Consider the following 15,000-nt stretch of genomic DNA (forward strand, 5'->3'; position numbering starts at 1 on the left):
AAACCCCTGGTGGATCAAAAGAGTTCAAATTCTCTAGTTGCTACTGATATCAAATTGGAAACTCCTACATGTACTTGAATTCAATCTCACACTAGCCAGTAATAATGTTATAAAATCATGTGAAGTTGAGTGTTTCATATTAATTCATGTAACTATAACTACAGCATACTATATGTAAAACCCTTTGACACCCAAACCGGTCTGTCTAACGCCAGATGATTTTACTCATCAATAGGGAACCCCCGGGAGTTAATGTGTTAATGAAAAACAAAATGCTGGTATTTAATTGGCACAATTAACTCACAACTGATCATTGCTATTCAATCATTTTACCTAACAACCTCTAAAAAGAATAATAATTATCATTAATGTTATAACTCACGAAAAAACAACATTCAACACAATTTGTGGGCCAAGTTGGGCAGGGAATATGCCGGCAAGGCTCGGATGAAACCACCGACCGGAGGGACCGGATGAGGGGCCTCGGCACATGTCGCCACACGGAGGGGGTGCCTCATGCCTGTGCTGCAAGGCAGGCATGGTGGCTGGCATAATGTCCTGGGGCCAAGTTAACCCAGTCCAGCAGTAGAACAACATGCCCCCTCCCTGACGGGGCTTGAGCACAGGGCTGAAGGGGTGCCGCAGGCAGCAATTCCCCGCCCCTAATTTATTACACCTTACAGATTAACCTTGGTAAGAAAGTACAGCAAGGTTTTTTTTTTTTTGTTTTTGTTTTTGTTTTTTGATAGATGTGAAGACCAGAGTAAGACTAATGCCGTAGACGGGAGGGGGGGAGGGATAACCTCTGAAAATCGGGATTGCTGCACGCAACGAAGGCAGAAATGAAATGCCTTTGGATTACAGGACGCATGGTACAAAAGAGGCCACCATGTGATAGTGGCGCGGCACGGAGGCCGAAGGGCTCAAAGGTTATCGCTCCTAAACATTAACTTTAATTTTATACTAAAATAACCCAATTAACCTATGATCCTTGCAGTTGCGAAGACAATTTTTGCAATTTCATAGAGAAGCCTGAAAAAGTCAGGACTTCAACAGGGTTTGAACCCGTGACCTCGCGATACCCGTGTGATGCTCTAACCAACTGAGCTATGAAGCCACTGACGTTGGGAGCAGCCATGTTTTTCAACGAAAACAAAAGAAAACATTTGCATAATAAAAGAGTTCAATTCAAAGAGGATTGGGTCAAGACACCAACATGGCTGCCATTTCTTTGCTTTTAGGACACTAAACATGGTGTAATATTATGTGAAAAACTGAGAGTAGGCATCACCTTTCTTTGTTTTGTGGATTTTCTCAGCAGTCCTCTGGCAGCTTCTTCATACTCTTTGGCAAGTTGGTGATGCTGTGATGAAAGCCGTCTGCAAACATTTTATAAATAAAGTCATTAATCAAATGGAACACATGCAATCAACATCTGGGCTATTTTCTTTTTCCAAATTACCGGCAATGGATCAAGGGTTTAAAAAAAGACATGTATGTATTCTGAAAACAGAACAGTTCATAATTTTTTAGCCAGAAATGATTGAATAAAAAAGAAAAGTTCAAAATTTAGCACAATTATCATACAATTGTCACTAACAGTAAAATGGTAAGAATATGAAAATAAAACTGCAAACTAGAGGTAAGAAAAGCGAAGAGAATGAAAATTATTTGAGACATAATTATATAATAGTACAACTCTTTTTGCAGAAATGGTAAACTTATACGAAAAACTTATCCCAATGTTTTTTTGCTCACTTTTGTAAATATCTTTCCTGCAAAAGGGACAATTTTGAAGCCCCAAAAGAACAGCTACAGTAGGTCAATCAAATATTCTGCATATTCACATAATTTCCAGAATACTAAGAAAAGAATAATAATATTATTTAATATATACTTACGTATAGTTGGATTTTTGCCGTGTTAATTCTTTTGCCTGTCACCGTGAGAAATAAGCAGAAAAATGCAAGACAGTTTAATCTAGTCAATTTTTGTTTTAGATTACAAGATTGTGTAAAACAGTAAAATTAACTTTTTAAAGTTATTACTTAGTGTTAAAATAATCTGAGCTCACTGTTCTATTTACAGTTACTGTAATACCATCATGAGTATTTTTAAATTAGTCTTGCTGTGGAAAATGGAAACTAATGTCATCACATCAAAATGTCATGTACCTATTATTATAGATAGTCCCCTTTTTACACCACCGACTGCAAAGAAGAAGTTTTGAAGTATATTTCAATGAATCTCAAAATTAATCTATTAACCTTGAAGAGATTTATTTATCGATTGTGATTTGGGCAACTTTTTGAGACTCGTGGGAGCTAAAGATATAAGCTAGCTGGTTTATGTGACAATAGGGAGTTTAAGAAATGACCACAGCTATGGCCATAGCAACGCCATAAAGCCATACTTGTCAAAACAACAACTTGAAATGAACAATTCTAGGTTTTAACTGACGACAAATGTAGGCATGATACTGCTTTGAATCTTTCATTCTGACTCTCTTTTTACTTCAAATTCGTCCATACAAACCCATCTACAGGATACCTCACCCAATTCGACTGAATGAATTTATGGTGGCCAAAAATGTATTCTTTTGTTTATGTACCAATTAGACTCACAAGCCTGGCTCTCAAGCAACATTTCTTTTTTTTATCCATGTAAACAAGGCTATAGTGAGTCTAATTAGCACATAAACAAAAGAATACTTTTTTGGACACCAAGTCAATGTATTCGATCTATAATGTACAGTGTACAACATCAACGAGATGGAAAAGTTGTGAAATACTTAAAATATAGCTCAAACATATTTTCAGGTAACATTTTGTCACTGCATGTAGATATCATAGTTTTGTTAAACTCCCTAATGTCCGGCCGCCACTTAAACTGCTAGGATCTATAAAATGTCAAAATGGAGCAAACTTGCGATTGTACTAATAGCTGTATATTGTGCCTACAGCTGTATCACCTCAACACACTTTTCCACTTTGTTTAACGGGGACGTCACAAATTAATTTGCATTGAGATTTTAGTGCTTTGAAAACAGCGACGCAAATTACTTTGATAGGTTGGCTAAGAGCAATTTGGGCAATGCCAACCCCAAGCCAATGCTACCAGCAGTCTTACCCATTCTCACATGTCTGTGGGGTGCCCCTAGAATTTGCAGGGGTTTTCATGTATAACTTTGCGTTCTAGCGATTTGTGGATCAGTGCTTTTCTGAGCAAATGACTTCCAAATGACTAGCACGAGATCATCTGTAATTGGTAAGCCTTTGGAAGAGGAGGAGCCTTGGTTGCGTTTGATGCTGAAGGATGACATGTTGCAAGCAAAGACAGTTCTGCAACCCTGTTCAATGTGCAGGGCTCTATAAACACCAGGGAGATAGTCACTTTGATTGAAGAATGCTGAAGGGGTGTGGCCACAAATGTGGCAAACAAGGAAAGCATTTATTCATCCGCTGGGCAACTGGGGAGACCCGGAGGAGTGAAGCCTGCCCAACTGACGGCAAAAGGATATGAACTGGGACTGAGATAAGGCATACAATTTGTGAGTGGAAGCTACTACATGTACAGTAGATGTTATTTGTAAAATAATAAAACAATCTTACCTTTTCAACACTACTTTTACCACATCTTATCTCCTCATCAAGCTGCAACTCTAGCTGGCTCAATTTCTTCTTTTCTGCCTCGAGCAATTTTTCTGTCACCTTGAAAGAGAGAAAGAACTTATTATAAAAACTATATTTTTGTCTTCTCATCTAAGCTGTTTGCAAATGGGAGCAAGAGTTTAATGCAATGACATAGGCATACTGTACATGAAAAAATCCAAGTGATCTTCTGATTGTCCCATTGACTGCTCTCTGGAAAAGTGCCCCCGTTGATGACAGAGTAAAATCTATTGAGTTTCACTCGAAGGGGTCAATGGGTTAATAGTTTGGATGATACATGTATACCACTCAGGTATAGAAAACTTGCCAGGTGAGGAAGCTAATAGTCATTAAAATACACTATATAAGTCTATTACATTATTGGTAGACAATAGACCACCAAAAAGCTATAATAACATTATCCCAACTTGCCCATAAGGCAATGCAAGAGCCACTTAATATGTCTGTGCCTCACCTGACCTGAATTGGGCCCCCTATTGATAATTGACAAGTAAAATCATATGGTGTTACGCACAGTATTTAAAATCTATTAAATTAAATTCACTCGTAGAAGGGAATTTAGGGTTAAAGGCTGGGACAAGTGGGCAAGTGGTCAGGGAAACTTTCTCAGACACACATTAAATCTTCTCCACCCCCTGGTCAGAGGTTTCCTCAAGTGCTGTGGCAATGGCATTTAGAGTGTGAGCCTGCTGCATCAGCTGGCAAAAAGCATTATATGTGCATCAGGCTACCCTGTTGTCTTAAAAAAGCTAGCTAATCTTCTGCATTGTTAGATGGAAGAACATTTACAGTTATCTATCAACAAACATTAAGTTCGAGTAAATTAGCAAATGATGTACAGTTATTACATATACTCAACAAAATATCTTGTTCTGATTGGCCAATGGCGAATGCATAAATAGGTTATAGAGTGCAATCCAGGTTATAGAGTGCAATATGGAAGTTGCTATGGAAACACCGGGGAAGCGCCAAATTTGAACACCAAAGTGAAAAAAAATGGCTGACAGTCGGTTTGCTTTGTCAAACCAAAACATCTTTGAGCAACTTAAAGAAAATGCGAAAAACAAAAACATGTTGAAAGCTACACAGACCTGGTTGAATGTCTGCATGGCAAACAAGGGCGACTGAAAGAAAACTAAACCCAAAACTGGAAGAATACGAGCACGAACAAAGTAGCGCGTTTGAGTAATTTTGTTGAGAATATAATTAAATAAAAAATCGTATGAACCTGCTCGTGCATTTCGTGATTTATGGTCACTCGTGATGTTTTGAAAGTTCTTACATTGCACTCGCCTACGGCTCATGCAATTTTGAGAACTTTCAAAACATCAAACGTGCAAAAATCATGAAATGCACTCGCGTTCATATGCTTTCCTATACTTATCATGTAAAAATATACCTCTAACTGGACTCCAAATAGTCCCTGGCCAAGATTCTCCATAGACAAACACGCTGTTGCCATATAAGACTCAGCAGAATGTTATGACATCATCATGTCCATCACAGCAAATGGTGCTGCCTGCTTAAACAGCATGCTGAAGATATGGAGAATTTTTTTTTTTTAGTAAACTGTCTTTCACCACCTCAGGTAAGACAGCTAGCAAGTCACTATTGGCTGACAAGAATCTACCAGTCCACAACTGGTGGTCAGAAGAAATAACTTTGACAACATTTTCTTAATAATTAATTTTGATGCCACTAAAACATAAATTACTGCTCAAGAACAAAACTAGTGTTTCTGCTTTTAATAGTCACATTACTGCATGAATGTGCAAATTCACCGCTGCCTTCTTGGAACATCCTCCCTGAACACTTGAACTCGCTCTACACTTCATTTCCTTGTGAGCTTGACTGAGGCATTGTTTTGGAAGATGGAAGCCTTTAAATTTCTTCAGCCCATGATAAATTAATGCACTAGTCAGTGGAAAGCCCCGCACCCCCATACCCGGGGAATGCAGGGCATTAGCGGGGGATTTCAGCGGTTTTGGACTGTCACTTTTGCCACAGTATGCGGGGTTTTCGACAGCATTTGGCACAAGTATCGGCGAGCAGGGACCTTGAGCCGGGCTTAGACGGGGATTTGCATTTTGACGCCAACTTGAATAGGCACTGAAAGATCACTGGGAGAGCATACGGTCTCAAAATGGCAGCTGAGTCAGTTAAATTCTGGGTTCAATCTGTACAAATATTATCATTTCTTGTAGTGGAATTAGACAAAGATTATAGTAATGCTTGATTAGCGATTTATTTATAGCGTTGACCTTTTGTTTCCGTATTTCCATCGGAATGCAACGCGAACGTACGCGTAGAGGGTGACCTTGACGCTACTTTATGATTTTGTGAGATAAACCTTGAAAAGGTTACCTCCGATGGGTTTCGTCTTTTTGAGTTTCTACATTACCACGGTCTGCGTAATGGTGGAACATGCAAGTTCCTACCAAGGACTCTTTCAAAGGTCTACAGTAGTTCACTAGATTTTTTATTTTTCTTTGCTATGGTTTTCAGAGAAGTTTCAAAATTTGTTACCGATGAAGGGTTATTTCAAGAGATTATCAAGGTAAGAGAGAGAATACCCCCTATAGGCTTTCTACCAAAGGTGATCCCTCTTAAGTTGTTTTTAGACATGGTCCCCATTTCTTCCGCGGATGTTACTCGTGCGTTACGCGGATGTTTTCGAGGAGGATTTGTTTATGTTTCATTTCTTTTAGTTTCAAATCGAAGGAAAACCTTCAACGCTGCATATGAGGATTTCTTCTTTGATATTTTTAATTACAAGCAAAGTAGCTTCGGCTCTCGCTATGTTTTAATACATTTCGAAAATTTAATAGGAGTTTAAATAAGAGACACGTACATTTGCCCTGCACAAACAATAACAACTGAATGAACGGCAGAGGAATGAGTAGAAACACGTCACGAACATTCGCCGAAACACAGCGCAACTAGATGGTCCAAAGTGCAGCTAGACGCTCGCCGCTAAGGCGGCAAAAAGCAGTTTAAGGAAAAACGGCAAGAACGCGAGAGCGGCCATGTTGGTGTTCCAAAACAAAGGAATGGTGGCCATGATGGTGTATCAAGCTAATCGTCTGAGATTTAAGTTCTATTTGTATGCAAATACTTTCTTTGTTTCAGTAATCCAATATAGCTGCTGGTCACGTGAGTGAAAACGTTCCATATAGGGGATTTACTCTCTTACCTTGGTAATTTCTTGGTTATTTGCAAAATGTAGCTGGATTATGAGGCCATAAAATTTTGGTAATATTAGCCATTTCCTTAGTGAAATTTGTATAGCTCTTTGAGAATTGTTGTGATAGTGAGCCGTTGCAGTCGGTTGAGTGTACTTTAGATTGGGTATGCTTATGCATAGAGGGGAAATAACAAAAGAAGCTTATCTTTACAATTCATTTGTCAAACAGAAATTTTTGCTCGATTGTGCTTGTCAAATGAATGTTTGGACTTATGTCCTTGTTATCTTATGGTTTTGACACCAAGGAAAGAGTAATTTCTGACGTTTGAATAAATTAGTCGGAATTATTATTCTGACGGTACGATTGAGAGGTTTGCAGGTTGTTATGGGATGTGCTAGGAATATGTAGGCTTTGCGTGGGAGATTTAGGTCATTCTAGGTCCGTCAGTCATCGCGTTCGCTCGATTTTCTTTTCCTTTTGTAATTTTTGTGTGAGAGAGTTTATCTTGTAATGTATTTTTTGTATATTGATCAGTCGTACCCTTTAAATTTCCTCGGGGTCTTGTGCTGCTGCATTAGAGGAAGAATACGTTTCCACATATTTTTTGGCCACATCTAAAGGGTGGTTTTTTAGTGGTTTTTCGTATCTGGCGTAGCACTGTTTCTATTTCCTAGAAACAACAGATGTAAGTTCTAATTTAGGTCTGTGTCAGGATACATTGTACATCTGATCACTGACGGACGCAATTTCTCGATAAACTTTCACTTTCAATGTCTCGTGTTGGTGTAGTCAGAATCTGGTATAATTTTTTTTATTCCCACTTTCAGGGCTGTGCTAAACCCACTGATTAATATTACTGTTTTTGGAGAGATTGTAAAGTGTGGAACGCCAAATCTGTAACTCAAGGTAGATCAATTATTTGGGCTTCATGAGAAATGGACTACATTGTTGATTTTCATGTTTTTCAAAGTTTAATTTGAGGTAAAAATTCTTAAAGTATATTAATTTTGGTCAACATTGTGCTTCATAGTTTTGGAAGTATTCTATCGTCCCAGGTGCGGGGGAGAAAAGTTTGGTTTTGATGTACGAAATTGCCCCGCATAGCGGGGAATTTGCTTCATTTAGAAGGCAGGCCTGGTCTAATGCCCCGCTATTCCCTGGGTATGGGGGTGCGGGGCTTTCCACTGACTAGTGCATAATATTTTCTCAAAAACATTACAGATCAACCAAGGGAATTTTGACAAAATAAGCGGAAAAAGGAAAAAAAGGGAAAAAAATAGTGAGTGCGGGTACCGGTATACTATTGTGCTAAAAATAAAAATTTAATTTATTCTAACATGATTTAAATTAAGTGTATGTTTAGCACCTGAGGTTGTTATCGTTTTCACGAAGGTATTGCGGTTTCGACTTTAGCTACAAAAAAAGTTACGTTTAAAAAGAAGCAAAACAAATCTCGCAGTAGGTAAGCACTGTCTGGCAAACAGAAAAAAAGAATTTTCAAACACAATGGTTAAGCTTCTTCAAAGATGTCTATATCACCAAGGCTGTTGTCAAGAAAGACAAACAACTTAAGCTTAATTTCAAAGCGGATGTCAATGCAACCATATCTTTACATGTCAAACTAAACGAAGAAAATACAACTGCGAGCTGCAAAGCTGGATAAATGCGATCTAATTAATGAACCGTAGAAAGTTTGAAAGAACCGAGGAAAATTAAATACGCAAAGACAAGATTATTTTAGAATGTGATATTGCGCGGAGTTTTTTGTAAACATGCAAAACAGGTCGACGTCTATCGATAATTTACATTGCCCTGGGCAGTCAAACTGACTGGAGATATAATGGCTGGCTATCTTATCTTTTTAAGTATACAATAATTTATACATAGACTAAATCTTAAAATCAAGACGGTTTTAAAACAACCCTTTGATAAATGGAATTTCCAGCGCGTACGTTATTAACGTGCATTCTGATAGAATAATCTCAGCTAAGAATTATTTACTTATCTGCAAGATGTACATCATCCAAGCATAACATTTTCAAATATCAGCTGAATCCAGACAAAGGGTGCCCAACCCAGTTCTAAGGTACTGTACATTCTCCTAGAATAATTCTCTCACCTTTTGGAAGCATCATTTTTTTTCCGCGTTTCGCATAATAAAGTCGTCATAGGACGAAGTAGTCTCCCCCGCAGCATCGTCACGCAACGCTCCTCCCGTTGCGTGACGACACTAAGAACGGCTGTGGGGAGACTAAGGACAAAGAAGTTTGAAATTTGGGTTTTTTCCGAAGATGTCACTGAGTATGTCCATTTTTACATTAGTTAATTACAATTGTATGTAAGCTTCCACGAATCTCCCGTAGAATAAGCAGCTCAACGAAGGACTTAGGTTCGTTTCCCGATGTGAACAAACGAAATTTCTCTAGTATTCCCGATCGCAGCGAAATGCAGCTCTTAAATAATTTTTTGACAATTTTTCCCCTTTTCAGGTCTTTCATGATCACATTTGCAAATGATCTTTCATGATCACATTTGCAAATGTCATTTGTCGGCCTTCGGCCTCATTGAACTATCAACTCATAGAAATTAATCGAGAGCTCATAATCTAATTGTGAATAATTATTAAATTCTCAACCTCCGATAGTGCATTTCGCGTGCTCTGATTGGTTCACTCAATCTCGATTATCAGCTCATACACCTTTGTTTGACTTTATATGGTAAATGATTGCGTTAAGCGTTAAGCGTTGCGTCGCCGGAAAGCGAAATTTCCCTTTGAATAAAGCCAAAAAAGAAAAAAAAAATTTTTTGTGGAAAGTTTGGATCAATTCTGATGTTTGGAAGTACGCGAAAAGGCAAGAAATGTTTTTTTTTTTTAAAGAGCCTGCGTCTGTTCGACCACAAGGTATTACACAACATCGCATCTTCATCAAGTTTTCTCGATTTTGTCCGTTTTTTCTCGCTTTTTTCGCTAGTATTTCGTACTTCCAAATTTTTGGAGTTTAAGGAATTTAATAAAACAATAAGTCCATTCGCGGCTGTTGGATATAAATCTGGTTATAGCCAAATCGGCGCCAAATCGGCGTTGGCTATTTACCATCTCAAATCTAAGGCGCGCTCATGGAATAATTGTTATTAATTAACCGGAGTCCTGAAAGCATCCCTGGCTAACTAACCTATTTTATGGAAAAAATACATCAATTAAATGCAAAATCCTTATTTTCTACTTTTTCTTTATCATACATTAACAATATCTCAATTTCTTACAAGGAACTGCTAAAATTAATGCAACTAGCTCATTAACGACATCTACCAAATGCCAATGCACCTTACAAACGCGGCCAGTCGAAAATGAGTTCGTGCTGGCCTTCCAGATCTGAAAATGGTATTTGTTTGAGGTGCTATTTCGATCCTGTCGTTTTTCAAGTCATATTCATCCACTTGTGGAGATCGTTCGTCATCAATGATCACGAAAATTTACTCTTATTCTTAGATATCAAGCAATAAGTATATATACAGTGGAACCTGGATTTAACGAATTCGCTGGGGACCGGCCAAAATTGTTCGTTAAATCGAGGGTTCTTTTATCGAAAACCTCGATGTAACGAACTTGAGGGGAAACGAACAAACTGTTCGTTATATCGAGATCATAGTTAATGATGATAACCCATACGACACCAATGCTGTTGCCGTTAAACGGATTCAAGATCAAGGAGGGACGTTGCAGATCGTGGGTCATGTGCCATTGACACTGTCACGTGTATTTCACTTGTTTTTAAAACACGTTGGACAAATCTCAGTTGAAGTGACTGGCAAATGGAGAAACAAGGGCATTGGAATAGAATTTCCGGCTACGTATTCAATGTATTACAAGAAGCCTTCGAAAGTGAAGAAGTTAAGAGAACTAATAAGAGACAAAGAAGATAGAGCGGAAGTTAGTTTATGTCTATGACATATAATAAGCCGTTGACTGAAAGGTTGCTGTCTCTTGACCAGATGACTGTTGATCTGTTCAGCGTTTATCATCTGTCGCGTGTTGACATTGTAATTCGTTATATACATATAGAGGTAGATTTTACGTTTGGGTTTCCAGATTATGTTCGTTATATCGAAGAATTCGTTACATCGAGGTTCGTTATATCGAGGTTCTATTCCATACCTCTTACTGTAACTTTGGTCGGGACATAGAGTATCGTTCGTTATATCGAGGACTTCGTTAAATAGAGGTTCGTTAAATCGAGGTTCCACTGTATATGATAATGTAGTCAATTCGACTTCCATATGGGGCGCTTTAAAATCGTACTTTAATTTGTGCATGTGCACCTGCCGAATCTTTAAAAATCGGCCGGAAATGTATTATCGTATTGGATAAGTGCCGAATTGATCAAGATGGGACGTACCCACTGGAAGTGAATATGATCATTCCAACAGCATCGTCTTTTCTTTAGGCTTACAACTGCACTCTTTTTATTATTTTTATTAAGAGCAGTTTATCAACTATTAATTTTTTAAATAATAAGTGTACAAAACTGAACTGTAACATAAATACGAGCGTAAGTTATAACCGCTGGTATTTATCCGTACTCGGCCTAGTTCCCGAGGGAAAGTAAAAGAGGGAGACCCTGGGTTCGAGTTGACCTTTCCCTATCCTCGTCGAAGGAACATCGCCAACTAAAAAAGTAAAGTAAAGTGGTGCATTTATATAGCGCCCTTATCACACGTCTCAAAGGCGCTTTACAATGATCAATTTACCCCCAGCGGACTGGAAGCATATACAGGCGCAAATTGCAGCCGCTTCCAAGCAGTCCATGCATGCTGGTACTCATTTTACCGACCTCGGAAGGATGGAAAGCTGAGTGAACTTTAGCGGGAAAGAAGGTCGCCAAATATTCCAGTCTCGGCAGAACCGGGAATGGAACCCGGGACCTTAGGGTTGGAAGGCAGAGATCCTACCACTGCGCCAACCCCTCCGCTATAACTACCCAGAACTTAGGGCTCAGGGCTCAGTGGTGTAGCGGTGAGATCAGTTGTGTCCCACCAGTGTGGCCTGGGTTCCGTATACAAGATTCGGCATCATATGTGGCTTGAGTTTGTTAGTTCCCTTCTATGCCCCAAGAGGATTTTCTCCGGGTACTCCGGTTTTCCCCTCTCCTCAAAAACCAATGTTTGATTTGAGTTAAACTGATTTGATTTCTGTAGACAGTGATTGACATGCACATGCGATCATTGTATAGCTTATGCGCAATGTAAGAAAAATATTATTATTATTATTATTATTATTATTATTATTATTATTATTATTATTATTGTTATTATTATTTCGTTCATTCACACGATATGTTGTTAACGTGGTTTGTAAACTAGGCATCAAGCCACGTCCTATGCCCTTAGGTGTCCAGTGTTCTTCTCAAGATTCTTGCCGTTCCGAACAAGGAGGCTTTTTGTAGTAATACCGTGCAATCTAGTCCAATTTTCTTCAACGATGTTTTCAAATTTTTGCTGAACGTCCCTAGTGCACCAGTGACAATTGGTACGACAATTACTTTTCGGCAGCTCCAGATTTTCCCAATCTCTCTTTTTAATTCTTGGTATTTTTCCATTTTCTCTTGTTCTTTTTCCAGCAATCTTGTATCAAAAGGGCACGCGATATCTATCACATAACATGATCTTTCTATCTTATCAAGAACAACTACATCAGGTCTATTATGCTCAATTTGATGGTCTGTTTGAATTCGGAAGTCCCATAACACCTTTACTTGATCGTTTTCTATAACTCCTTCAGGATCATGATCATACCACTTGTCTTTGCATGGGACGTTGAATTTCTGACAGAGTTTCCAATGGAAACTTCAGTGCCTGGGATCTGCTGACAGGTAGCTGAAGTACATTTTTTTTCTGTCGATTTTATTGCCTATCTTGCCACACGAATCTTCTATCTTGTCTTCGTTTTTACTCTTTCAATGTGGCTTAGTCTTTCCGTTTCTAAATAGTAAGGCTTCATGGAGAAACCTACGGAAGTTTCTTAAGTCGAAACATCTGTTATGTCTATGGATGTTTTAGCTTCATGGTTTTATGGCTTGATAACTGAGGTTCGTAGATCACTGGTGGCAATTGCTAAGTCTGTATTTACATATCTGCGATGCAGCTGGTGTCTTCCAACCTTATTAAAGTTGTCTTGTTGTGACGTGATCACTGATGGAGGGGATTCCAAATTAAAGGTTTGTATGACATGCGCGCTTCAAGTGGTTCAAGGCAAACCGATATAATGTGAACTCGATGGCCCAGCTCTTTTTCTTGGCCACCCAACTTCGCATTGTGAATTTCGTCACTCGAGTATTTTTCCTTTTTACGTTTGTTGTATACTGAATCGACCAGGCAACAATTTCTCTGAGCGAGGCACTATTACACACATCGTTTTCATCGATCTCTTCTCGCCCGCCGACTTGGTGAGAGAGAAAAAGATGTTTTTACCGTTTTATAGCTGATCTCGATAGCACATACAAGCTTTGATCGAGTGTTCTGAGTACAGCTTGGCGAATCTCAGATATTCTCCAAAAGTATATCACTGGATTAATAGAGCTACAGATGCACACGCAGGTATAAATATAAATGTAGGCTAATTTCACCGACTCCGTGTAACCTAGTGTTCTGTGTGCGAATAAAAGGCCCATTAACGGAACATTTGATATAACAAACAAACCTAGTATGTAAATCATCGTAATCGTTGACTTTCTGTATTTTGACATATTTCGCATCGATATGGCGTTTTCTTGACTAATTATCATTCGACGGTGCCTTCTGACTTCCAAGTAGATTCTAGAATATGCCGACAAAGTGACGAGTAAACAAGATGACAGGAAGGTAGCTGTTATTGCATTGAATATTCTCAAATCGATCACGAACCACAGCCCCACTGTAGTTATAACTACAAACCACAGAATAATAACGGTGACCAGTGTCCGGAAGTTCGTAATGATTTCCTTGCGCCGGAGACTGAAGCGCAGCTCGAGATAACGTTCAACGCTTATGGCTGCCAGTGTCAATGCTGATATACCATAGCAAAGCCGGAACGTGATTTCCGAAGTTACTCTTGTAGCGCAATATATGTTCAGATTACCTTGTATTTCCCCAATTTTGTGCGCCACAAAAGAAGGTTGAGCTATTAAGCCCACTGTAAGGTCAGCCATGGCCAAGGAGCAAAGTAATGTGTAAGCAGGACAATGAAGCGAGGGCGTCATTTTGTACGTCAAGATTGTGAGAGAGTTCCCCAGTATGGCGGTCAAGGAGAAAACGGAGTTGACTAAAGCTGCTAGAATGTTTGTGACATGTAGGAAAGCAGAGCTGGCCATGTTAACGTCCAATTCGAAACAGCTGAATGCGGGGTCCAGTTTTGTCGTCAGGTTTGCCATATTCGAGCTTTCATGAAGATTATCTGCGGCGGCACTGCTCAAGGAAGATAGGAAACTGAACACAAGCAAAGAGCATTGTTGATTCTCAAAATTCTCAAATAAGAGAATCACCTGGCTTGTGAGACACAAGCCAGGTGTCGCAGGAATCCCGCAGCGATAAGATAATAAAACAGCTCGCTTTGGGCTTACGTTCTTGTTAACATAGCAAACACATAACCGATCGAGATTGCTTTACTTTTATATGGAAGATTTGTCAATCAGCTGTCTACACACACAGATCTCTGTCCAATGACAGACTGCCAGCGAAACCGATTGTTTCCTTTTTCCAGTATGAATATTACATGGAACTTTAACAACCCTAATCATTCTAATTATCAGTTATGTCTCTGTTTTCCTATATTGTATTACTTACTTTAGAGAGCCACTGGTTTGCTAGTAGATTTACATTATTTTGTGTTACCCTCGATACATAAAGACGTTCCTTACTTACCTACCCACCTACCTTGGCTACCTACGCTTTTAGTGTTAGATGTTTATGCCTACAAGTGCAATGATATATGTTGTCGGTCAAATCCGGAGTCAGGTTGCAATTGAATACGTTTTTAGCTAAGCTAAATTGATGATCCTCATTTTACCTATGGTTGAATAACAGGGGAACCCAACGACTAATTTGTGGTAAATTGTATTATTATACCCCAGTTAACGAAAATAAATGTTATTAAGGCATTTTCTGGTGTT

General features: G+C 38.9%; 2 protein-coding genes across 2 annotated transcripts in view; both read right to left on the minus strand.

Moving 5' to 3' along the window:
- Nucleotides 1-9,079, minus strand: part of LOC138003392 (ras-GEF domain-containing family member 1B-like) — a 32,542-nt gene extending 23,463 nt beyond the window's left edge. The window contains exons 1-5 of the mRNA XM_068849443.1: nucleotides 8,976-9,079; nucleotides 5,071-5,206; nucleotides 3,612-3,710; nucleotides 1,902-1,936; nucleotides 1,292-1,379 (exon numbers count right to left, since the gene is read on the minus strand). Of these exons, the coding sequence (XP_068705544.1) occupies nucleotides 1,292-1,379; nucleotides 1,902-1,936; nucleotides 3,612-3,710; nucleotides 5,071-5,133 (285 nt within the window). The 5' untranslated portion in view covers nucleotides 5,134-5,206; nucleotides 8,976-9,079. The remainder of the gene's footprint in view (nucleotides 1-1,291; nucleotides 1,380-1,901; nucleotides 1,937-3,611; nucleotides 3,711-5,070; nucleotides 5,207-8,975) is intronic.
- Nucleotides 9,080-10,311: 1,232 nt separating this feature from the next.
- LOC137979702 (melanocortin receptor 5-like) lies at nucleotides 10,312-14,929 on the minus strand. Its single transcript, XM_068827023.1, has one exon. The coding sequence runs from the start codon at nucleotides 14,260-14,262 to the stop codon at nucleotides 13,321-13,323; it is 942 nt and encodes a 313-aa protein (XP_068683124.1). The 5' UTR covers nucleotides 14,263-14,929; the 3' UTR covers nucleotides 10,312-13,320.
- Between the last annotated feature and the right edge of the window lie 71 nt (nucleotides 14,930-15,000).

This window comes from Montipora foliosa, chromosome 1 (genome assembly GCF_036669935.1).
Source record: "Montipora foliosa isolate CH-2021 chromosome 1, ASM3666993v2, whole genome shotgun sequence".
In the NCBI taxonomy this organism is placed as follows: domain Eukaryota; kingdom Metazoa; phylum Cnidaria; class Anthozoa; order Scleractinia; family Acroporidae; genus Montipora; species Montipora foliosa.

Coding starts and splice junctions, on each gene's coding strand:
- LOC137979702 (XM_068827023.1), bottom strand. CDS start 14,262: ATGGCAAACCTGACGACAAAACTGGACCCCGCATTCAGCTGTTTCGAA.